The 26,571-nt window shown below is 46.2% G+C and overlaps 1 protein-coding gene across 1 annotated transcript in view; it reads right to left on the reverse strand.

Annotated features, from left to right (window-relative positions):
• Nucleotides 1-26,571, reverse strand: part of HCN1 (hyperpolarization activated cyclic nucleotide gated potassium channel 1) — a 707,178-nt gene that overhangs the window by 203,764 nt on the left and 476,843 nt on the right. Inside the window, exon 4 of the mRNA XM_063961843.1 lies at nt 4,379-4,597. Within this exon, the coding sequence (XP_063817913.1) occupies nt 4,379-4,597 (219 nt within the window). The remainder of the gene's footprint in view (nt 1-4,378; nt 4,598-26,571) is intronic.

The raw sequence follows: 26,571 nt of genomic DNA on the forward strand, positions 1-26,571 counted from the left end.
GTTTTACGGTATCTGTAGTATCAGCTAAATGTAACGTCTCCTTCATTGCCAAAATCATATAACGTGTGGCCCTACTGGAAAATACGTTTGAATTTCTACCGTCGTCACTGGAATCAGTGCCCGTGTCTGGGTCTGTGTCGACCGACTGAGGCAAAGGGCGTTTTACAGCCCCTGACGGTGTTTGAGGCGCCTGGACAGGCATTAATTGATTGTCCGGCCGCCTCATGTCCTCAACTGACTGTTTAAGGGAAGATAAACCATCACGTAATTCCACAAATAAAGGCATCCATTCTGGTGTCGACCCCCTGGGGGGTGACATCTGCATATTTGGCAATTGCTCCGCCTCCACACCAATATCGTCCTCATACATGTCGACACCACGTACCGACACACACCGCAAACTCACAGGGAATGCTCTAATGAAGACAGGACCCACTAGCCCTTTTGGGGAGACAGAGGGAGAGTCTGCCAGCACACACCACAAAGCGCTATATATACAAGGGATATCCTTATATTAAGTGCTCCCTTATAGCTGCTTTAATATATATATATATAGCCATTAATGTGCCCCCCCTCTCTGTTTTACCCTGTTTCTGTAGTGCAGTGCAGGGGAGAGACCTGGGAGCCGTTCTGACCAGCGGAGCTGTGACAGAAAATGGCGCCGTGTGCTGAGGAGATAGGCCCCGCCCCTTTTTCGGCGGGTTCTTCTCCCGCTATTTTTCCAGTCAGGCAGGGGTTAAATATCTCCATATAGCCCCTATGGGCTATATGTGAGGTATTTTTAGCCTTGTATAAGGTTTATATTTGCCTCTCAGAGCGCCCCCCCCCAGCGCTCTGCACCCTCAGTGACTGCCCAGTGAAGTGTGCTGAGAGGAAAATGGCGCACAGCTGCAGTGCTGTGCGCTACCTTATGAAGACTGAGGAGTCTTCAGCCGCCGGTTTCCGGACCTCTTCATGCTTCAGCATCTGCAAGGGGGTCGGCGGCGCGGCTCCGGGACCGGACTCCACGGCTGGGCCTGTGTTCGATCCCTCTGGAGCTAATGGTGTCCAGTAGCCAAGCAGCAAATCCACTCTGCATGCAGGTGAGTTTACTACTTTCCCCCTAAGTCCCACGTTGCAGTGATCCTGTTGCCAGCAGGACTCACTGTAAAGAAAAAAAACCTAAACTAAACTTTCTCTAAACAGCTCTTTAGGAGAGCCACCTAGATTGCACCCTTCTCGTTCGGGCACAAAATCTAACTGGAGTCTGGAGGGGGGTCATAGGGGGAGGGGCCAGTGCACACCACCTGACCTAGTAAAGCTTTACTTTTTTGTGCCCTGTCTCCTGCGGAGCCGCTATTCCCCATGGTCCTTTCAGGAACCCCAGCATCCACTTAGGACGATAGAGAAATAACTAAGCGCATGCGCTCTGCGAACCTTGCGCATGCGCAGTAAGCGACTAATCGCAATATAGCGAAACTCGGCAACGAGCGAACAACTCGGAATGAGGGCCCTGGTGAGATCCTTGCTATCCACGATTTTGACTATGCGATTTCCCTTGAACTCCCCCAGAACCCAGATAGCACAGATTTTGACTGTGCTTGAGATTTTGTCTAAGGGGGTCATTCAGACCCAATCGTACGCTAGCTTTTTTTGCAGCGCTGTGATCGGGTCTGAACTGCGCATGCGTATGCTCCGTAATGCACAGGCGCGTCGGCCGCCAGTGACGGAGATCGCCGGACAGCGACGGATTTAACAAAGATTGACACCATTTGTAGGGAGTGTCCGGAAAAACGCAAGCGTGCCCAGCCGTTTGGAGGGAGGATTCCTGACGTTAGCTCCTGGCCGGATCATCGCAGTGGCTGAGTAAGTCCTGAGCTGTGCAGAGACTGCACAAACTTTTGTTTGTGCAGGTCTCTGCACATGCGATCGCACCTCTGCACAGCTACTACCCCCTCCCCTTGTAGGCAGAAATTACCTGATCGCAGTACTGCAAAAAAACGCCTGCGTGTGATCAGGTCTGAATCACCCCCTATGTACGATTTTGACTAAGTGCCAATTTTGACTATACTTTGTACTAGGTAGTACACTAGATCGTCAAGATTGACTTGCCTGCACAGTCTGTCTAGCCTTACGATACCGACCCCACGGGAGCGCGCATCAGGATCGAATCTGTATCGCAAGCTGCCTAACACCTTGAGATATGCACTAGCTTTCCTTAATATTTTGACTATATAGTCAAAATCTTACAGATTTACCTCACCGTCAGTTTTTTTTCGCAGAACTCCTAGGCACTGGCGGCCGCAAGAAGATTGAGAGGAAGGGGGCGTTTCTGGGTGTCAACTGACCATTTTCAGGGAGTGTTTGCAAAATCGCAGGCGTGTCTGAAAAAACGCAGGCATGGCTGGGCGTTTGCTGGGCGGGTGTATGACGTCAAATCCGGACAGAAATAGGCTGAAGTGATCGCAAGCGCTGAGTAGGTTCAGAGCTACTCTGAAGCTGCACAAACTGTTTTTGCAGAGCTCGGCTGCACAGGCGTTCGTACTTCTGCTAAGCTAAAATACACTCGCAAGTGGGCGGCGGCATAGCGTTTGCACGGCTGCTAAAACTAGCTAGCGAGCGATCAACTCGGAATGACCACCTATATGCGATTTTGGCTAAGTGTCAATTTTGACTATCTTTTCTACAAGATAGTTAAAATTTACTTGCATGCACAGTCTATCTAGGCTTGCGATGCCGACCGCGCGGGACCGCGCATCGGCATCGCATCGGGATCGCAATGTGACTTTCACCTTGCGATCTGCACTAACTTTCCTTACAGTTTTGACTATATAGTCAAAATCGTAAGAAAATATCTCACCGCGTGGAGCTGGAGAGACACAGGGATGGGGGCAGGAAATGCAGACATGCGGATGAAGGCAAGGGGCTGAGAAGACACAGGGGAATGTGCTGGAGAGCCCTGTAAGAGACACAGGAGTGAGGCTGAGAGACACAGGGATGGGATGAGGTGAAGAGACACAGTGGGGGGGGGGGGGGGGTTGAGCTGAGAGACACAGGGATGGGATGAGGCTGAGACACACAGGGATGGGATGAAGCTGAGAGACGAAGTGGGGAGGTAGACCTCAGAGACACAGGGATAGGATGAGGCTTAGAGACACAGGGATGGGATGAGGTTGAGAGCCACAGGGATGGGGTGAAACTGAGAGACACAGTGGGGGGTAGAGCTGAGAGACACAGGGATGGGATGAGGCTGAGAGACACAGGGATGGGATGAGGCTGAGAGACACAGTGTGGGGGGGGGTTGGCTTCAGGGACACAGGGATGGGATGAGGCTGAGAGACACATTGAGGGGGTGTAAGCTGAGAGACATGGGGATGGGATGAGGCTGAGAGAAACAGGGTTGGAATGAAGCTGAGGGACACAGTGGGGAGGTAGACACAGGGATGAGGCTGAGAGACACAGTGAGGGGTGGGGTAGAGCTGAGAGACACAGGGAAGGGATGAGGTTGAGAGACACAGGGGTGGGATGAGGCTGGGAGACACAGTGGGGGGGGTAGAGCTGAGAGACATAGGAATGGGATGAGGCTGAGAGACACACAGTGGGGGGGTAGAGCTGAGAGACACAGCAATGGGATAAGGCTGAGAGACACAGAGTTGGGATGAGGCTGAGAGACACAGTGGGGGGATAGAGCTGAGAGACACGTGATGGGATGAAGCTGAGAGACACAGGAATGGGATGAAGCTGAGAGACACAGTGGGGAGGTACACCTCAGAAACACCGGGATGGGATGAGGTTGAGAGACACAGTGAGGTGAGGGGATGAAGCTGAGAGACACAGGGAAGGGATGAGCTTGAGAGACACAGGGATGAGATGAGGCTGAGAGACAAAGGGATGGCATGAAGCTGAGAGACACAGTGGGGGTAGAGCTCAGAGACACAGGGATGGGATGAGGCTGAGAGACACAGGGGGGAAGACGAGGCTGCGAGACATGGGGTGGGGGGTGAGGCTGGAGAGTGGGTGGGGCCGCACAACTCAGAGACAATCAGTGAGTGATGACAACTCAGCTGTGCCGAGTAAATGGCCGCGGGCTGTTTAGAGTGGCAGCGTGCAGCCTGTCCAGATGACTTGCTGTCGGTCCATCCACCTGTGACACCCTTGCATAACCGACATGTCACACAAGTGTGCCCCCTCGGTGCCATGGCGCACACTTTGGGGCCACTTTGTTAGGCAATACCTTAAGGTGGCCTACAGAGATTTCGCAGTTTCTTTGGTAGCTCACGTGCAAAGTATCATTTGAGGAAAACTAGCAACATTTCTAACTAAATAAAAATTACCCCTGGTTACTGTCGTACATTTAGCCTTTACAATGTAACACTTGAGAGAAGATAAAAAAAGTTACCTTTTCTTGATATTGTCGACGTGAAGAATCTAAGGACTGGATTAAGGCTGTAGCGTGGCCCACAAACATGGCATAGCACGTGGCACCAACAATCATACTCAACATAGTTATCCAGAGGTCGGACATGCTAACGGGAGCCCGGGCCCCATAACCAATGCACAGCATATGGCTCATGGCTTTGAAGAGTGCGTACGAGTACTGCTTTCCCCAGGAATCATTCTGGAAAATAAGAATAGTTTTAATTAAAAACATACAACACTGACAACAAAGACATGAATGAATGAATAAAACATTTGTATCCACATACTGTAGTTGGCACCAAACTCTCGGGCGAATTGCTTCATGAATTGTGAATGTGTGTGTCCCACCTCTCGCTGCGGAGCAATGCCTCGCAGAGCCTCGCAGAGCCTGTCCAGTGCTGCTTATCACACTGAGCTAAGGTGATGAGTTGGCTTTCCTAACGCTCTCATCTGTCTACTCATGCTTGTACATCATTTGCATTGTGCTTACGGGGAATAGAATTCCTTTATTGTCTGCAAAACTAAAGATAGATGATTGTCCTACTGGGGCTCAATTAAGAAAGGTTATCAGTGGCTACTGATGTGTCCGCAAGATGCCCAGCGCGACTGACACGCTGAGAGTAGTAGCGTACAACATATTTTTCTTCCAGTTATGCATCTTATGTGCATTCAGAATCAGCAAAAAGCCACTCAGTGTACTAGAGGCACCGGCTGAACTCGGGATGCCGGCCAAGCTGACTTTTCTTAAAGGGGCAATCATGAACAAGGCATGGTTTAGTCTTGTACATTAATGCCCCTTTAAAAAAAAGTCTGAGTTCGGCTGGCATCCCGCACAGGCCGCCAAACTTGGACTTTATTACATCCCCGCCAAGGTCTCAGATTAAGGGGCAGATGTATTAAGCCCGGAGGAGAAGTGATAAAGAAGTGATAAGTGCAAGGTGATAACGCACCAGCCAATCAATACGGGTTTGTAAAATGACAGTTAGGAGCTGATTGGCTGGGGCGTTATCACCTTCCACTTATCACTGCTTTATCACATCTCCAGGCTTAATACATCTGCCCCTAAGGACAGAACTTGGTGTGAGAAAAAGCAGCAGCCACTCGCATCGAAAACCCTTACGAGGTAAAAATATAATTTGAAGTACTTGAGTGATAACAGGAGAGATGTATCAACCTTCTAAAGAGGACAGGTGATGAAGTCACTCAAACAATCAATCAATCAATCAATCAATCATCTTCTAGCTATTATTTTATAAACTGTTCTTGATAAATCATAGTTAGAAGTTAACTGGCAACTTTTCCGCTTGACCACTTTTGAAGGTTTGAGTCATCTCCCCCATGGAATCTTTAAATTATTTATTTTTAATTCTGTAACTGACAATATAATTTAAAACATAGTAATTAATTTGTTGCTGCCATATGGATGACAGAAATCCCCCCCATCCCTACCACCCACCCCTGTGCCAAATCCCTTCAAATTAATTAAGTAATAATACACTGTTAATGATGTGGACTAAATCCAGAACATAAGTGTGTAATACTGTACCTACATTATAAAGATCTGCACCATATTAAAGCTAACTTCATAATAACTTGTCAATTGCTAACACCTGTAATGTGATTTATCACAACATAGATCAATTTAAAATAAGTATCTGCCTCTATTCATGGCTCATTATCATAAATTAACATCATATTATTTCTAGTTAGTTTAATTATGAAGTGTATGTCTGCATATATTTATGTTGGTAAATAGGTTAAATAACAACTAAAAACTTTTCACTTAACGTTTAATTCGGTGAATGAAAGCAATAATAAAGAATGAAAAATATAAATTGGAAGGAATATTTGTGACACCTCTCATTATCTAACTCCTGTATTGATCTGACATATAGTAAAATAAATGTTTTGTTAAAGGTTTTGTAATCTATAAGAGGTTTTTGCCCCAAGTTGTGGCATAAGTTAGAATTTGTTGCTGAGAGCTTGGGCCGCATTTGCTGTGCGTTAGCGGGAAGCGTTTGGCATCTCGAAAGTCGGGATGCCGGTGCCAGCACCTAGTTGATTAAGAGATACAGAGTTTCACTTGAGAGTTAGGAGTCTACAGTACTTATAGTATGAAGTAGTCGTAACAGCTTTTGTCAGGCTTTTTTGACGGAGAAAGGCTTTATCATTGCTTTCTCCAATTTATCACCAGGGGTACCACAAAGAAATTAAATTTTTCTCTTGCAGCTCCTGTATTTTTGCAGTCAACCATATCGCTATAGCTTGTTAAGGAGACTGCAATGCCTTCACAATTTAATAAGAGGCAGTTTCCTGCAACCAGCAATGGGGGACATGAAGAGCCAGAAAGTCTTTGCTTGGTACCCACCAGGTGGAGGGGTATCCAGATGGAAGATAGACAGTAAACAGATAGTCAATAGGCCGACATCAGGTCAATCGACTGACATTTAAATGGCCGACATGAACTTAGGTAGACAGAGTCAAAAGGTTGACATGGTCAAAAATTGGATATGCATACAGTTGACAGATTTTTTTTTCTGTTTTCATGATTTCTAGGTTTAGGGTTATGTTTAGGGCTAGGGTGAGGCACTTGGGGGAGGAGTAGGGTTAGGCTGCTGGAAGGGACGGTTAGGGTTAGGCACCAGGGGAGGGTTAAGATTAGGAATCAGAGAGGGGGGTTAGGCTGCCAGAAGGGATGGTTAGGGTTAGGCACTTGGCGGGGAGGGTTAGGTACTAGGGGGAAGGGTCAGGGTTAAGCACTTGGCAAAGGTTTAGGCTGGGGAAGGGGACTGTTACGGGTAGGCACTAGGGAGGGGGACTAGGGAACTAATCCATGTTGACCATTTAACTGTCTGTGTTTTGACCCTACTGACTGTCTATTATATACTGTCTACCTTTTAATCCACACCCGGTGCATATTTTCGCCAGGGCTCCAAAAGGAGCCCCAGATTGCTAAATACAGTGCCAACACTATGCAAATTTGTATTTCCGTAGTAAGCAGCAATATAGTTTTAAAGTCATTGTGGGTTGTTCATAAAAAGACCTCTTACTAAGTATAAGAAACAAAAACAAGTCCACTCAAAACTGAAAATTCAATTTGGCGGTAGCCCAATGTAGATAGCCCATAATGTCTGTATGTAGACAGACAGACAGACAGACAGACAGACAGACAGACAGACAGACAGACAGACAGACAGACAGATAGATAGATAGATAGATAGATAGATAGATAGATAGATAGATAGATAGATAGATAGATAGAATTTTTATAGATCATGTTGAGCACTAAAACATAGGATAGAGTTTGCATCCATGTCCACTTTATGGAATTCCAGCTAAACAGAATTTTGTCTGGAATTAACTTTAAAGGAGAAATGTTGACTTGCAGGGTTGGATTAAGCCTTGGGGGGGCCCCGGAGTACTTAAACCAGGGGACCTTGCTGAAAGGGGGGTGTATGTTAGATTGTGCATAGCTCCCAACATTATCCATTCCAAGAGGGACAAAATGCTCTCTACCTGGACTTTCCTCTTAATATATAATTGTGTCACCTGTGTTGAACTATTTAATTGTTAAAAAAAGGTATTTCAACACAGGTGATGGCAATCATAAAATAAGAGGGAAGTCCAGGCAGAGAGCATTTTGTCCCTTCTGGAATAGGTCATGTTGGGAGGTATGGATTGTCTATATTAAATAAAAACCAATGGTGTATAGCAGATTTAGACTAATAGATTAAAAATGGCTGGGTACTGTTTATAGCTCCACCTAATTGAGAGACAGCTATTTTATAAAGTTTTCCTCTAGTGGAACAAAGACAACTTAAACAACCTAAAAATACACATAGAAAAATACAATCTATAATTTGTCACATGCAAGAATAGCAGCAGCCTCTGTACTACTTACACACTGGGACATGACTCAGGAGGACTCTCTGTGTGTGTCTACACCGGAATGCTCTCATCAGATAACAGGTTACACAGGACCTAAACACCCAGGGAGGAGGAGAATCTGGGATCCCTGGGTCACTTACTGCGCTCTCCTCCCTCCTATCTTCCCTGTGGTCGGGAAGCAACAACCTGATACTTCTGTGTCTCTGCCTGCACTGCATACTACTCTGCTCGCATTCTGGTTGCCTGGTTCTGGCAGTGTCTCCGATCCATTGTTTGTGTATGAAGAAGCAACCATTGAATGCACATCAGTGGATCATCGACCTTTGGAATAACCCAATGGTTGCTCAGCATGGCTGTCAGAAGTCAGAAGTAAGACGCCGCAGCTATTTTAACTGTGTATGGGATTGCACAGTCACAAGGTCGCACCCCCGTTACCTCTCACACAAATGCTTCCTGCCTGTCACTCACTTTACGAATTAATCCTCATTATGACAGCCGTCGCAAGACTATCGTGGCACATGCGCAGTGGCAAAAATCGCTGCACTGCGTACGTCATTGCGTCCATCTATGAACCAGGCCCTAAGGTCACCATGCAGAACAGGAATGTGTGGAAAATGGGAAAGTTTCCCAATATAAGTTATTGATGGATCATGCATGAAAGGTTTGCTATATTTGCACTGACTGTAAATGAAGTGATGGTTGGAACCATTGATTGTGACATTGGAACAATAAACACATTGTTAACAGATGGGTGGGAGAATGTAAGTGGAAGGTATTAACTGATTTTATTTTGCAGGAAGATATTGCTACATGGTATCCAGTTCTTCTATTGCTCATTAGATAACTCTGTAATATACCTTTGTTTGGTAAGTTAATAAAATCTAATAACTCTGCTTGATACACCTGGGATGCAGCCCATCACGCTCCTTGGTGGCTGGTGTTACAATCACACTGTGCTGTAATGAATACACGTATGTCTCTTAAGACGCTCAGTATAAATAGCAGCTTATTCTGTATGCTTCAGCCAGAATGACTACATAGTCGAAGACGCTTATACACAAGTATTGCTCTGTTATGTATTTATGCACTGAGATTTACAACAGCAGAGTGGAGTAAAACCAGCATGTAAATGGGAATAGATACATTGTATCTCTTGCTGCATTAAATAGCGCACGCAGGTTGTGATTTCAAATTGGGGTATTCCATCTTACTGTATCTCCAGGAGCATTTCCTCTGTGGCGGCTTAATCACTTTCATATTTCCTGTAAATTACTTGCAGCGCTATTTACATTTTAACTACAAAAAACGACATGTGCACTGCAGGTGGGGCAGATGTACCATGTACAGAGAGAGATAGATTTGGGTGGGCTGAGTTCTAGCTGAAATCTAAATTGCAGTGTAAAAATAAAGCAGCCAGTGTTTACACTGCACAGAAACAATATAACCCACACAAATCTAACTCTCTCTGCACATGTTATATCTGCCCCACCCGCAGTGCACATGGTTTTGCCCATCTGCTAAGAAATTTGCTGCTGCGATCAGGTCTGAATTAGGCCCCCTGTTTGCACCCCTTAAATTGCAAAGAGGATTATTACAGGTGCAAAATTACTTGTTTCTTTTCAGTGCACCTAACTCAGAATCAGCCCCACAGCGTGGTGGGGTAATTATTAATTTGAGTTTCTAGCAACAATCCCCCCTCCCCGAGATCATGAGATCAGAGCCAGCAGTGGACTACGAGTTCCTCTATTGCTATCTCCTCTGAATGATTACGCTTCTGCTCTACTGACCAAGGTGAAGTTTCCAAGCTGTGGGCACTATTACACGTGTCGTGTGCCAAGTAAGCTACAAGAAGTAAGAACAATAAGTTTATCCGATTAGGCTAAAATAGATATCAGATGGCACAGGCCTGGGCTGCCTTATAAATGTATTCAAGCCCTCGACCAATTCTCACAGCTTACCAAATAACAAATTCTATGTGATATTGTTATTATAAAGCACTGAAAGAATTGCACATTATTTGGGAGCCACTTCTGAACCACAAAGTTTCAAACAGTCCCATAGATTCTCAATTGGATTGGGATCAAGGCTGTGACTGGGCATTCACCGGTTTCTTCTTTGTCCACTCCAGTGTTGGCTTGGCCTTGTGTCTGGGAACAATTATCTTGGCTTTGTAGTTAAGGAAAGAATATTTGCTCTAGCACGACAGAGAAGCCCCTGAATTATACAAAGTGTGCAATAACCATCTACTGTACCCAGATGTTTCTGTAGAAAAACAGAGGCAACGGAGGATGACAGCAGAAGGAAGATCGTGCCTACACGATATGAGAACTAAATATTCCACTCCATGGAGGTTATTCAGAGTTGTTAGCAAACCAAAAAAGTTAGCAATAGGGCAACACCATGTGCACTGCAGGTGGGGCAGATGTAACGTGCAGAGAGAGTTAGATTTGGGTGGGTCATTTTGTTTCTATGCAGGATAAATACTGGCTGCTTTATTTTTACACTGCAATTTAGGGGGTAATTCAGACCTGACCGCTGCTGTGCGTTGATCTGAACTGCGCATGTGTATACACTGCAATGCGCAGGTGCGACGGACCACAGCAACGGGAAACGCCGGTCAGCGACGAGATGGTGCGATAAATCCGATTGCATGGGCGTTTGCAAGGTGATTGACAGGAGGAAGCCATTTGTGGGTGGCAACTGACCGTTTCCGGGGAGTGTCCGTACAAACGCAGGCGTGTCAAAGCGTTTGAAGGGAGAGTGTCTGATGTCAGCTCCGGCCCTGATCAGCAAAAAGCAATCGCAGCGGCTGAGTAAGTCCTGGGCTGAGCAGAGACTGCACAAAATCAGTTTGTGCAGCTCTGCTACACATCCGAACGCACACTTGCACAGCTAATTCACCTTCCCCCTGTAGGCGGCGACTATCTGATCGCAGGGCAGCAAAAAACGCAGCCCAGCGATCAGGTCTGAATTACCCCCTTAGATTTCAGTTTGAACACACCCCACCCAAATCTAACTCTCTCTGCACATGTTATATCTGCCAAACCCTCCCCTCCCCCCTCCCGCAGTGCACATGGTTTTGCCCATTATTGTGCTTGTATGGTATCCTAACAACTGTGAATAACCCCCTATATCCAGATAAAATGAGAATGATTTATGACAGATATAAAAACCCCAGCAACTACATGACTGGATTACTTAAACAAAACTGATTACCACTATATTTAAATGTTTGAAACATGCAAAAGTTTGTTTGACACCATCTACGTACCAGGGACGTGCAGTCAGGGGAGGCAGTGCCTCCCCTGTCAAAATGATTAAAATAATAAAATGAAGGTATTTATAACACAGAGTCTGTGATAAATATCTTCTTTTATTATTTTAACCATTTCCCCCCTGTGTATATGCCTGCATCGTAGGGTGGGAGGCAGCGGGAGAGATGCCTACCGCTGCTAACATTAAATTCCGGGCAGCAGGCAGGGCGAAGCAATGGGCAGTAAAAGCCCATTGAAAATACATGGTGAAGCGGCACCTATACCGGTGCCTCAATGACAAGGGGCGTGCATTCAGCCCACATGAATGCACGCCCCTGTCAGTCCCCCAGATGTGATTGGGCCAGCGGGCCCATGCAGCGGCGTGACGCGGCGGGCATCATAGCGGCGGGACCCGGCGAGGAAAGGGTGGCTGGCGGCAGACCTGGATCCGAGAGGATCCAGCCCCTGCCAGCCACTCTGCAGAGTTCGGCAGTGGAGCGCGGCTTCCAATTTCAAAAATGGCGCCTTAGCCTATTCAATTCCGGATTTGACGTCACACACCCGCCCAGCGTTCGCCCAGCCACGCCTGCGTTTTTTTCTGGCACGTCTGCGTTTTCCCAAACACTCCCTGAAAACGGTCAGTTGTCACCCAGAAACGCCCACTTCATGTCAATCACTCTGCGGCAACCAGTGCGACTGAAATGCATCGCTAGACCCTGTGCAAAACTACATCATTTGTTGTGCCTAAACGTCACGCGTGCGCATTGCGCCGCATACGCATGCGCAGAACTGCCGTTTTTTAGCCTGATTGGTGCGCTGCGAACAAATTCAGCTAACGAACAACTCGGAATAACCCACATGATTTTGCCTATCTGCTAACAAAGTTGCTGCTACGATTAGGTCTGAATTAGGCCCTACGTTTTCAAATGTATCAACCTGCTATCCTACTAGGGAAATAGGCTTCTCTACATGCGTAGTGAGAAACCCAGGTAAGTAAAAATATAGCGATCACTCTTATTTTACATCAGACTCCTGTCGGAGCTGCTGTGGCGGCAGGAGTTGCTTGTAAAATTGCCATAAATTACATAGAGATGGAAGCTACATTGTTATAGACTGTAATTGTATAGAGATACTTTTATTGTTACTAACTAGCTGTTCTACCCGTTCTACACAGAGGAGTTTCTGATTTTCATGGTTGGTAAATCTATAGAGATGTACATTTGAGACGTCTTAATGTAAGTAAATATTAATCCATGGTTCTTATCGTTTCCCGAGGAGCACCTGTAGCAGATACGGTAAAAAGTGACCATTTTTGTAGTTTATTAAATTCTACACACTGGGGGCCAAATGTAATAGAGTGAGAGTTTCAGAAAGTGAGAGATTTGGTAAGGTTTTGCAGTTTTTTTTTAAAGTGGCAATCATTTACACAGCAAGATCAACATGGTTTTGCAGTATAAATCATTGCCACTTTAAAAAAACACACCAAATCTTTCACTTTCTGAAACTCACCCTATTACATTTGGCCCTGGAGGTGCAATCCAAATTTTGATCCAATTGTCCGTTTGGGCGTTATCGTTCACGCAATGCAAGCCACGCATCCATAATGACGTCATTATGTCAACCCCCTTTTCATCCCCTTACGGGAGATTTTTTTTAAATTCCGATTACCTAGTTTTCCTATTCCACACCTGCAGAATACCTGTGTTACATTTCAGCTTCCTAACATAACGGGAAGTAAGAGAATTGGTGATGAGTGAGTGAGTGAGTGAGTGAGTGAGGGCTTTCGCATTTATATCTATAGATATGTACCGCCTACCCCTTGTTAGTTTCCAGTTTTAACAGATATTATACAAAAAGTAGCAGAACAGCAGCCACTTCCAATAATATTACTGGAGAATTGAATACCATATTAACTGAACACGTACTTCACAAATGTCCCGATTTAGGTGGGAATTGTCCCAGTGCCATGGATCTGAATATCTGCACTGACCGTTCTTAGACAGTTGGGGGATGTGCCCTGTTAATGGGTCCCCCTCCACTGCCCATGTATCATTGGTGGGATCTGGCTGGAGGAAGCCTAGTGCTTCAGAAGTTCTGGGTACAGCCCTGGTGGAAGTGTACACACCCCAACATTATGTGAGCATGACTCCTTGTGGTGTGACCGTGCCCCTGTCTCCTGCATGCACACGTTGCAATCAGGGATAACTAACAGTTGCTGTTATGTGGACAGAAGGATATTCGAAAGCTACTGTACCAATTACAGAATGCAATTACATGATTCAACCATCTTTACTGTGCTCCATATTGAATAATGTAGATATGATTGAATCTAGTGAGGATGCAGGTTGGACTTTGCAGGTTGGACTCATTAGCGACATCTTCAGATGTTGTTGGATGTTCTGTCCCTAAGGAGGCATTATCCTCCCCTGCTGGCAATCACATTTTGCTAAAGCTATTTACTGCCAACCTTTTCTCTGGGACAGCGAGGCATTTTGTCAAAATTTCAAAAATATCATTCCTTTTTACTACAATATGCAGGAACAGTAAAGGGTATTTTTCGGACACCCATCAGACATAAATAGGAGATACCTACTCTCCAGGAAGTTGGAGGATACTCACGATTTTTAGGGTAGGCCCCCGGACTCCCGGAAGAGCGTGCGGATGTCCCAGATCTCACCCACCTCCATGTGAAGCGTCAGGATGGGGAAATAATACCAGGAATAGCATCTCAGTATGGCAGGGGCGGGGCTAAAATTATGCAAATGCCGTTATTTTAGCCCTGATCCTTTATCCATGGATTTCTGGCAGCTTGCCGCGAAGGGGGTGGGTCTACTGATGTGAGGAGCCTAGACCCACCCCCAAAGTGGTCAGCTGCATCTCCCAGAGAGAATCCTAAAGCAGGCAAGTATGAAATAGTTCCAGGAGAGAGGTGGCCCAGGAGAAAGAGAGGGAGAGAGAGAGAGAGGTGAAGCTGGAAAGAGAGAGAGAGAGAGAGAGAGAGAGAGAGAGGTGGTCCAGGAGAGAGAGGAAGGGAGGCAGAATGAGAGGGAAGGAGAGAGAAAGAGAGGTGAAGCTGGAAGGAGAGAGAGAGAGAGAGAGAAAGAGAGATGGGGGAGTCATTCCGAGTTGATCGCTAGCTGCCGTTGTTCGCTGCGTAGCGATCAGTGTAAAAAATGGCTAATCTGCGCATGCGTATGCACCGCAATGCGCACGCGCGTCGTACAAGTGCGAAGGCCATTGTGGTTTTGCACTGGTTCTAGCGACGATTCCAATCTCACAGCCCAACGCAAGGAGATTGATAGAAAGAGGGCGTTTATGGGTGTCAACTGACCGTTTTCTGGGAGTGCTTGGAAAAATGCAGGCGTGGTCGGGCGTTTGCTGGGCGGGTATTTGACGTCATTACCGTGTCACTCGTCGCAGCAATCATCGCACAGGATAAGTAACTACAGGGCTGGTTTTGTTTTGCAGAAAATGTGTTTGCAGGCGCTGCACAAGCGTTCGAAAATACACTCCCCCGTGGGCGGCGACTATGCGTTTGCACGGCTGCTAAAAACTGCTAGCGAGCAATCAACTCGGAATGTCCCCATGGTCCAGGAGAGAAAGGGACGAGGCAGAATAAGAGAGGGAAGGAGAGAGAGAGAGAGAGGGAGAGAGGTGAAGACAGGAAGAGAGAGTAAGAGAGGTGGTCCTGTAGAGCTAGAGATAGTTTGAAAGAGGCGACCCAGGATAGAGCGTATGAGAGAAAGCTAAACCACCAGGAGATTGAGAGAGAGAAAGAGAAAGAGAGAGACAATCCTCATGAAAAAGCAAACATACCCAGGCAATGCCAGGAGCAACAGCGAGTGGTAAATGTAAAAAGGTGCAAGAAGCCGGAGGTGCGGGAGTTTGTGTAAGAATGCCCACATTTTTAAAGTGGCAATCATTTACAAGGCAAAATATTGCCGCTTTAAAAATACGGGCATTCCCGAACAATCTCCTGCACCATCTATCATACACCTAGGGCATGATGAATGCAGTGCTGTCTTTTTATTCCTTTAATTTACCAGTTCTAATATATAAATAATAAATAAATCCCATCATGGTGAAACAACACACATTTATTTTTAGTATTGATTGTGTTTAGTATTCCAAGCTCATCATGATAATGGAAAAATGACAAGATAGATTTCACATTGCTACTAGAACAAACAATGGGGGTAATTCCAAGTTGATCGCAGCAGGAAATTTTTTAGCAGTTGGGCAAAACCATGTGCACTGCAGGTGTGGTAGATATAACATGTGCAGAGAGAGTTAGATTTGGGTGAGTTATATTGTTTCTGTTCAGGGTTAATACTGGCTGCTTTATTTTACACTGCAAATTAGATTGCAGATTGAACACACCCCACCCAAATCTAACTCTCTCTGCACATGTTATATCTGCCTCCCCTGCAGTGCACATGGTTTTGCCCAACTCCTAAAAATTTCCTGCTGCGATCAACTTGGAATTACCCCCAATAACCGCTCTCGGACATTTTATAATAAACTACTGCTGTCCATCAACGAAAACACCAAGTCAGACTGATAGTACACAGAGGGAAGGCCAAAGTGATCCGGTTCCCTCTGCATATATCAGACTAAGGGGGACATTTACTAAGCAGTGATAAGGGTGGAGAAGTGAGCCAGTGGAGAAGTGCCAATGGCAACCAATCAGCACTGAAGTAACATCTATAATTTGCATACTATAAAATTATACAGAGCTGCTGATTGGTTGATGGGGCAATTTCTCCACTGGCTCACTTCTCCTCTCTTATCACTGCTTAGTAAATGTCCCCCTAAGGCAGGCTTTTTCAACCAGTGTGCCGCAAACCAGTTGGAAGTTGTGCCGCGGAGCCAGAGCAGCTTCCTGCACCTTCAGAGTGAACTGTTGGCCCGAGCTCTTCTTAGAGGATCAGTCATGCTCTGGCCGTGACCTATGTCTTGAAGACACGGCGGTGTGATATCATAGGTCACAGCTGCCACGTCTCACCACCCAGCCAGCCCACCCGCCTGCATACACATCTTCCAGTTCCTGCCTGCATACACAGCTTTCCTTGCCCACCCACATCCACACCTGCCCGACCGCCCGCTGCTCAGTATTCGCAGCAATCCACTATGAAAACCCCCACCACTGAGGGACAGGGAGGACAGCTGACCGGTAGGGGCTAATATTTGTTATTTTATTTCTCCTGTGGGGAACAATAGGATTTATGTGGGGTGAAATGTGATTGGTTTATGTGGGGAGTAATAGGATTTATGTGGGGAGCAATGTGATTGATTTATGTGGGTAGTAATAGGATTTATGTAGGGAGCAACATGATTTATGTAGGGAGCAATGTGATTGATTTATCATTTTATGTGTGGAGCAATAGGATTCATGTGGGGAGAAATGTGATTACTTTATGTGGGTAGTAATAGGATTTATGTAGGGAGCAATGTGATTGATTTATCATTTTATGTGTGGAGCAATAGGATTCATGTGGGGAGAAATGTGATTACTTTATGTGGGTAGTAATAGGATTTATGTAGGGAGCAATGTGATTGATTTATCATTTTATGATTTATGTGTGGAGCAATAGGATGTATGTAGGGAGCAACATGATTTATGTGAGGAGCAATGTGATTGTTTTTTCTGTGTAGGCCAATGTATGTGTGGATTTTTTTTTACTGTTAGGGCCAATGTGTGTGTTTTGTTTTTTTTCTGTGGGGAACTGATGGTGTGCCTTGGCAATTTTAAAATATTGTTCGGTGTGCCGCGAGTAAAAGAAGGTTGAAAATCACTGCCCTAAGGGGTCTATTTACTAAGCTTTAGACGGAGATAAAGTAAATGGAGATAAAGTCCCAGCCAATCAACACCTAACTGCCATGTCACAGGCTGGATTTGAAAAATGACAGGAGCTGATTGGCTGGTACTTTATCTCTGTCCATTTTATCTCCATACAAGGCTTAGTAAATAGACCCACAAGTGCCAGACTCAGAGGTGCAGGCAATATCTATGCCAGACGCAGTGGAGCGATATTTTGCCTATGAACATGCGTGTGAAGTCACAATGCATATGTGACGCGTAGGTCTAGCGGCAGCGGTCACAGAGAGGATTTATTTGCAAAGTGAGTGACAGGTAGCCAGCATTTCAGGGAGTTACCAGGGGGATGGCTAGAAAAATGCAGACATGTTGGGACCCTTTTCTGGGCGTGTCTAAGTGTTGTACTGCAGATTCGTTCACAGCAGGAGAGGTTCAGGGTTCTTAGGTGAGACGCTCATTCTGAGACAGCGTAGACTTGCTGGGAGATACGATGTGTGACCCATGCGAGATCCCGGCAGTGGGTGTCTCTATGAACAAGATGGCCTCGGAGTCACTAGCATGTTTTCACATTTACACTACGAACACGATCGCAGCAGCACAATCAGTGAATCAGACCCTAAGGGCGGGGACTAATTCCGCTGAGTTCTGCCGCCATGCAGGATGCTGGCCGAACGTGGACTTTTATCAAAGGGGCAATCACTTACGAGACAAGACCAAGCCTTGTAAGTGATTGCCCCTTTAAAAAACATCCCAGTTCTGCCGGCATCACACACGGCCGCCAAACTCAGGTGGCATAACACCCGCCCTAAGTCTGGACTATGAATATGTATCTCACTAATCAAAACCTCTGATAGAGGAAAATAATTGGAGAGCTGTGCTATCAGTACTCCCCTTCAATAAACGCCCACTTACCGGCATGTTTAAAGTTATACCTCCTGCATGGGTAAGATGCTGTAAGTAGCATTTACACCTGTGTCAGGATCCTGATTCTGGCACTGGGCCTGATTTAGGTCCAATCGCTGTAAGGGGAATATTGCAATGTACCGATGTACACTGCGCATGCACCTGTATTGCAAGACGGACGTAGTAAAGCTGCATACATCAGTTGATTGACAGTCAGCAGATGTTCTCGGGTGGGGAGGGGATGGCGATGGTCTCAGTTTCCCCAAATAGAGGTGTGTCTCCTCCATTTTGTGGGAGTGGTGATGCCAGAGTCTCAGTCTACCGACAGAGATTTCCTGGCCTCAACATCAGAGCTGCGTCGGCCGGTCTGCTGCGTAACCTCATGGGTCACTCAGCCGGCTGCTGGTGTCTCAGAGTAATCAGATGCTGATCACACATGTATGCAGGAGACTCCTACTTATTCCAGACGCCTCCTGTCGCATTACCATATCTGAGTATCCCTGCTGCTTCCTTTCTGAACCCGAATCAGGCCCATTGTGACGTCATAAGCACCGATCTCCCATTTCCAACCCCTCTTGTTCACCTACCTATTAAATAGGGGTTGGGTATGTTAATGACCCACAGCGGCATCCTGACACTGACGATCCTGACACCGGACAGGATAAATATTCTACACCTCCCCTGTCCTCTACTCTAACCCTAACCCTCTAGGGGTGGTGGCTATGGCTAACCCTGGGGGGAGGGTGTCAGCTACGGCTAACCACCCCCCCAGTGCCTTACCTTACTCCTCTTAGGGGAGGCCAACATGAGACCGCCTGTTGGGATCCCGGCAGGCACAACGCCGACGCTGGAATCCCAGACAGGTGGTGAAATGCCACCACCGGAAACCAGGCGCCACAGGCTTTTCTCCCTCTATGGGTGTCCAATTCACCATAGAGAGAGACTATAACCTGTGGCGGGTGCAGCGAGCTACCGTGCCCGCAAGGGGCATTCTAAAGCTCGCCCCGCTGCTGGCATACTGGTGGCCAGATACCGCTGTCGGGATCATGACAGCCAGGCTTCTGGACATTGGTGTAACGTATGTTTCCCCCTCCAGTGCCTAACCATAACCCCCCAGCACTCTCCCCTCCACTAACCGATTACCCTGATACTCACTTTTGGGATGTCGGCTATTGGGTGTTTCGGCACTAATCTCCTGAGTGGTGTCAGGATTTTGGTGTCGGTCACATGATTGCCGGCATCGTGATCGCCAGGATGCCGAATGCATCCCATTAAATTGTTAGCAATACTTCACACAGTGACTGAGGAAGAAGCACTGGTGATCATTTCTGTACAGATTACATAATCACCAAGTAACAACAATTACTTATGTTTGAGGATTTAAGCCTGAGCCACACGTAAAGCAATGGGAAATCCCATGCAAACAGCCGCCTGTACGCTGAGCCGGCCGCCTCTATGTGATCAGGCTGCCCCAAGCCCTTTGCTTGTCAGGTCAGCAATCATTACTGTTATCTGCATTTGCAGCAGCCCTGACCTTGGTGCCAAAGAGCCGACTGCAATCGGACTGTTCTCTGTACACACTCACTTCTAAATAGCCCCCAACTCTGTCTACACACCCATAAAACACCCACAGGAAACTTTTCCTACGTGCCAATGCCCGAGGGGCACCATGTTGCCACCCAGTAAGCGCCTATTCAGCCATAAATAAAAAATTACTGAATCACTCATAAATGCTCTGGGGAAGATGTATCAAGCCTTGGAGAGAGATGAAGCGGAGAGAGATAAAGTACCAACCAATCAGCTTCTGTCATTTTCACGTACATCCTGCAAACTGACAGAAGCTGATAGGTTGGTACTTTAGGCATGATTTATATTTGTATGCAAACCCGATGGGTTTGTATACTGTACAAATACGGTGTTTGGGGGTCTGCCAATGTGCAGAACAGGTCTTGCAATGTCACTTGCAGCCCCCTGTCAGCCGCTGCTTCAGCTTGCACAGTGCCTACAAACACCGATGGACGCGACTAATTTCCTCGCAAATGTACCCAGGAGGCGACCATCTCCTACAGGCGTCTCCTGCTGCCTATGCATTTTAATTAGAAGGAATTGCACAGCCATTTCCATGCGGCTGTGCAATACCTTACAAATATTAATCAGGCTTTTTATCTCTATCCACCTTATCTCTCTCTAAGGCTTGATACTGTATATCTCCCCCTTTATACATATGCAGGCTATGACACACAGATCACGAGACCCGTCCGCATTCGGAATTCCGTACAACACTGAATCGGGCTTCAGGTTTCCAGGTAATGTAAATGATCGAATCCCTTTAAAAGGGCATGTGGTATTCTGGATTGTTTAATATTATAAGTCACCTTGGAGATCAGTGACCTATTTAAACGCAGTGTGGTCTATGCCTTTTTATATCACGCAGAACTCCTTGGGGGCCTTTCTCCTTATGATCTACATTACAGGACATATTATCCAATGTATTTTTGTTAAATAACCGAGCACCAGAAATAAATGCCCTCCGAGAAACAGCTGCGTGCAGGCATGGCATGAGATGCCAACGCCAATTAGCTAACATTAGAATGGATCGATTCTCAAATGGACCTTTCTGCTAATGATAAAGATCGACTTATGGGAATTTCGTAAGTGACTTATGATTCACTGGGGGAAGAGAAATCTCTTTAATATTGTAATGGAATTAGAGATTTCCATGGCTGTTGGACAAATATGTAACTGAGGGATTAGGGAAATCATTTTTATAGGCGTAAGTCTGAGCCATGAGATAACGTTCATATTGAGGATTAGAGAAAGAAGAAAAAGCTCATCTGAGCATCACTCACACAAGGATTTCGTTTTATCCCAGTAAATTAAAACTATTATCAGTTCCCGAGGAATCTGCTTTTAATTTATGTGGAACACCAAGCCTTTAAGTTAGCACAGTATGCAAATTGTTAACTAAGATGATGTGCTAAATACAAAGCCACCGATCAACCATGCCAAAACCAGCTGTAGTTCTGATGATTCATGTTTCTGGGTCATGGAAATATAAGACTGTAGAGAAAGAAACAATAAACTTTCAGAAGTTGGCACCTACTGTAGTTTGTCAATGCTAGAAACTGGAAAAGAAAACTCATAACACATCCTTTGCAACTTTCTAGGGATGGATATCAGATGTCGATAGTTAGCAACCATCAATGTTCCCGATTCGATGGAAGTACTTTTTCCATCGACTTGTGGGTATTCAATGGTTGCCAGTCATCGTATGAAGCTTTCCAATGCTCATCTAAAGGCTGACAGCTTCTGAATAGCTACAGATAACCAAAAGGTGCGCATACGTGAAGTTCTGAATACTTCTGCGCATGCACACAGTAAAACCGTCAATGGTTACACCATCAAAATGGTTTGATGTTGGAAGTCTGATTACCAATCGAAGCCGGGCTTCCGATGTTCATCCCTACTTTTTACCCATGCCCCCAGGAGATGCAAAAGGGGCAGGCCCAGGGGGGAGGTGTACTTCTATAAATTGTGTCATTGTAGCTCCACCCTCTGCAGTATACTGCAGCGAGTCCTAGAACTGTAGGGGCAAAGCTGATGTGATTGACCTTGAATTTCATCAAGCTGAACACTTCCCTAAAGAATGCAGGAGGTTGGTCTACTCTTTTGGGAGTCTAGGACAGATCCCCCAAATTCAAGAGTCTCCAGGACATTCTGGAAAAGTAGGCAAATATGACATAACAAAATATATTTCTTAAAGTTTTTCTTTTTTTTTAAATGTATACATTTGGTCACTGTACACTACATCCTCTAATTAGCAAGGCCACTCCCAGGTTATCCAACAACTCTCCTAAAAATTGTAATACCCCCTTTTATTGCTATAGGCCTCTAGGGGTTAAAGCGCACATAAATTGTACTTAATGTTTTTTATAGAAAGAATCCAGTTTGTTTGCCTGCAACATCACAGAAAAGATCCTGACTGTGAGTAACAATGCAGTGGGTTGAATATATTATTAGTGCAACCCTCGACATTGATGCCAGTGGGTAGGAGATCTAACTATTATATATTGGAGAACTTAATGGGATGAGATCCAGGATGACAGCCAAGACTTGCAGTCATTTAACACGTTGGGCCATTACTGCCCATGGCAGCCCCCCAGTGTATATCGTTTGCAAAACTAGCCTGCAAAGCTTGTCAATCAGCCTCTGCTCTGTTAGAGAAGCCAGTGTGGCGTCATGCTGCAGAACGTAACAGAGCATGTGAGGTACTGACACAGAAATATACAGGATTACTGTCACACAGTGACTGTACTTGGTCTTTAAACAGTGCAGTTGTTTGTGCTCATTGTCGCAGTTTTTAAAGTGGAAATTCAGTCTCCTTATGTAGCAGAAAAACTCTTCCCTCACACACTCCAAACCAGTATGATGCCTTCACAAGCACTTAGCAAGTAACTCACCCCAGAACAGCCCCATTCATTGTAATGTTTATGGAGGTTTTCAGTATTTTGCCACTTCCTCCTTATTGGTCTCACTCACTCTCGCTTCTCCCTTCTACAATCTACTGTATACTTTACGCTGCTTATCACCTCATTATACATGTTACGTAACACAGTAGTGCCAGTTATTCACATTTAGAGATGTGCGGCGGGCACTTTTCGTGTTTTGGTTTTGGTTCTGGTTCCATGCTCGTGTTTTCGATCTGGATTGGTTTTGCCAAAACCACCCTTTCGTGTTTTGGTTTTGGATCTGGATGATTTTTGGAAAAAAAACATAAAAACAGCTAAAATCACAGAATTTGGGGGTAATTTTGATCCTACGGTATTATTAACCTTGGTAACAATCATTTCCACTTATTTCCAATCTATTCTGAACACCTCACAATATTGTTTTTAGGTCAAACGGTTGCACCTAAGCAAGCTAAGCGACACAAGTGTGTGGTACAAACACTTGGCCCATCTAGCAGTGGAACTGCAGTTGCAGACAGGATGGCACTTAAAAAATTAGGCCCCAAACAGCACATCATGCAAAGAAGTAAAAGAGGATGCAATGAGGTAGCTGTATGACTAAGCTAAGCGACACAAGTATGCAGCACAAACACCTGGCCCATCTAGGAGTGTCACTGCAGTCCCACTGCACTAATGGTGGATACCGGACGCACGTCTAACACCAGCATAGTTGTTATGGCCTCAGTAATCCCCTTTGCAACAGGATGACTGCTGTCATATTTCATCTTCCTCGCAAAGGACTGTTGGACAGTCAATTGCTTAGTTGAAGTAGTACAAGTGGTCTTCCGACTTCCCCTCTGGGATGACGATCGACTCCCAGCAGCAACTATTTTATCCTCCAAATGTTTGTTCTCCATTATTTTTCTGGAGTTATATAAAAAAATGCAGAACAGGAGAGCGTACCTCTACACCACACAGGGCAAACCCTGTAAACATTATTTGGATTAAATATTAATAACCCCTATATTTGGAGTAAATAATATACAGCACAGGACAGCACCACTGAACTTATATGGCAGCACCACTGGACTGGACTTATACGGCAGTACCACTGGACTTATATGGCAGTATCACTGGACTGGATTTATACGCCAGTACCATTGGATTTATACTGCAGTACCACTGGAAATATACGGCAGTATCACTGGAATTATATGACAGTACCACTGGGCATATACGGCAGTATCACTGGACTGGATTTATATGGCAGTACCACTGAACATATACAGCAGTATCACTGGACATATACAGCAGTATCACTGGACATATACGGCAGTACCACTGGAATTATATGGTAGTATCGCTGGAAATATACGGCAGTATCACTGGACTGGATTTATACGCCAGTACCACTGGATTTATAAGGCAGTACCACTGGACATATACGGCAGTATCACTGGACATATATGGCAGTATTACTGGAATTATATGGCAGTATCAATGGACATATTCGTCAGTATTACTGGAATTATATGGCAGTATCAGTGGACATATACGGCAGTATCACTGGACTGGATTTATATGCCAGTACCACTGGATTTATACGGCAGTACCACTGGACATATACAGCAGTATCACTAGACATATACGGCAGTATCACTGGGCTGGATTAATACGCCAGTACCACTGGATTTATACGGCAGTACCACTGGACATATACGGCAGTATCACTGGAATTATATGGCAGTACCACTGGACATATACGGCAGTATCACTGGACTGGATTTATACGGCAGTACCACTGGACATATACGGCAGTATCAATGGATTTATACGCCAATACCACTGGATTTAGACAGCACTACCACTGGACTTATACGGCAGTATCACTGGACTTATATGGCAGTATCACTGGACTGGATTTATATGGCAGTACCATTGGATTTATATGGCAGTATCACTGGACATATATGGCAGTATCACTGGACATATACGGCAGTATCACTGGAAATATATTGCAGTATCACTGGACATATACGGCAGTGTCACTGGACTGGATTTATATGCCAGTACCACTGGATTTATACGGCAGTACCACTGGACATATACGGCAGTATCACTGGACATATACGGCAGTACCACTAGACTTATACAGCAGCACGGGGACACCACCACTGGACTGATGTAGGACAACACAGCACCACTGCAATGGACTGGACATATACAGCAGCACTGGACATAAGGCAGCAGAGGACACCACCACTGTGACTGGACTGATGCAGCACTAGACACCACCACTGGACTGATGCAGGACAACACAGCACCACTGCACTGGACTGAGCAGCATAAGACACCTCACTGGACTGAGCAGCACAAGACAGCACTGGAATCGCCACCCCACTTTCCCTCCCGCACCGACACTGAGGACGGAGACACGTCCTCTCGCTACACTCTCCAATGCTGGAGTGGTGGCGACACGCGGCTCCTTATATGGAATCAAAAACCCGCGAGAATCCGACAGCGGGATGATGACGTTTTGCCTCGTTCTGGTTTCCGAGTCAGATTGGAAAACCCGAGCCGGACTCAGATCCGGGCTCGGGTAGTGAAGTCCGGCAGGGTTCGGTTCTCAGGGGACCGATCCCGCTCATCTCTATTCACATTACACAACACCATAGAGCAGCTTATTCATGTTACACCAGGCAGTAGAGCCTCTTATATATGTTATGGTACATACCATATCCAAAATGCTTGGGACCAGAGGTATTTTGGATATCGGATTTTCCGTACTTTGGAATAATTGCATACGATAATGAGATATCATGGCAATGGGACCCAAGTCTAAGCACAGAATGCATTTGTGTTTCATATACACCTTATACACACAGCCTGAGGGTCATTTTAGCCAATATTTTTAATAACTTTGTGCATTAAACAAAGTGTGTGTACATACACACAGGGGCGCTGGAATGTTCTGAGGTTGGGGGGGGGGGGCGTAGTAAAAATGACATTTTGGCGCCCCCCCCCCCCCCCAAACCTCACCACCTTCTCCAGTGCAGGTGAGCACTTACCTCCGGGCGACTCTGAGGGGGTGTTACAGGGAGGGTGAGAGCACACTTAGGTGGGAGCTAGATAGTGGGTGAGGGAGGGACTCAGAGGGTGGAGTTACAGGGAGGATGAGGGCACACTGAGGGGGAGCTACATAGTGGGTGAGGGCAGGGACACTGAGGGGGGAGTTACAGGGAGAGTGAGGGCACACTGAGGTAGGAGCTATATGGAGGGTGAGGGGCACTGAGGGGGGAGTTACAGGGAGGGTGAGGGCTGGGACGCTGAGGGGGGAGTAACAGGGAGGAGGAGTGCAATGGCAATAAGGGGGGGGAGTTACAGGGAGGGTGAGGGCTGGAACGCTGAGGGAGGAGTTACAGGGAGGGTGAGTGCAATGGCGCTAAGGAGGGAGTTTCAGGGAGGGTGATAGCATGGATGCTGAGGGGGGAGTTAGAGGGATGGTGTGGGCACCTGATGGGGGAGCTACAGGGAGGGTGATGGCATGGACGCTGAGGGGGAGTTACAGCGAGGGTGAAGGCAGGGACGCTGACTGGGGATTTAGGGGAGGGTGAGGGCATGGATGCTGAGGGGGGAGCTACATGGAGGGTAAATAAACAAATGCTCTAAAAACCCCCAAATTGTCCCTCACCAGATATTTGTGCCTTCTTACCCACCCACACGTGGGTCTCAGCTACTGCGCGCTGCAGCTACCTTTGATCTTCTAAAGCAGCCCACAGAGGAGGCGGGGCTCGGGACAGGACTCGGAGGCAGAGCTGTGCTAGTGTGGTCTTCCTGGAACACTGGTGGGGGCGGCGCATGC

Source organism: Pseudophryne corroboree, chromosome 1 (genome assembly GCF_028390025.1).
Source record: "Pseudophryne corroboree isolate aPseCor3 chromosome 1, aPseCor3.hap2, whole genome shotgun sequence".
NCBI lineage: Eukaryota > Metazoa > Chordata > Amphibia > Anura > Myobatrachidae > Pseudophryne > Pseudophryne corroboree.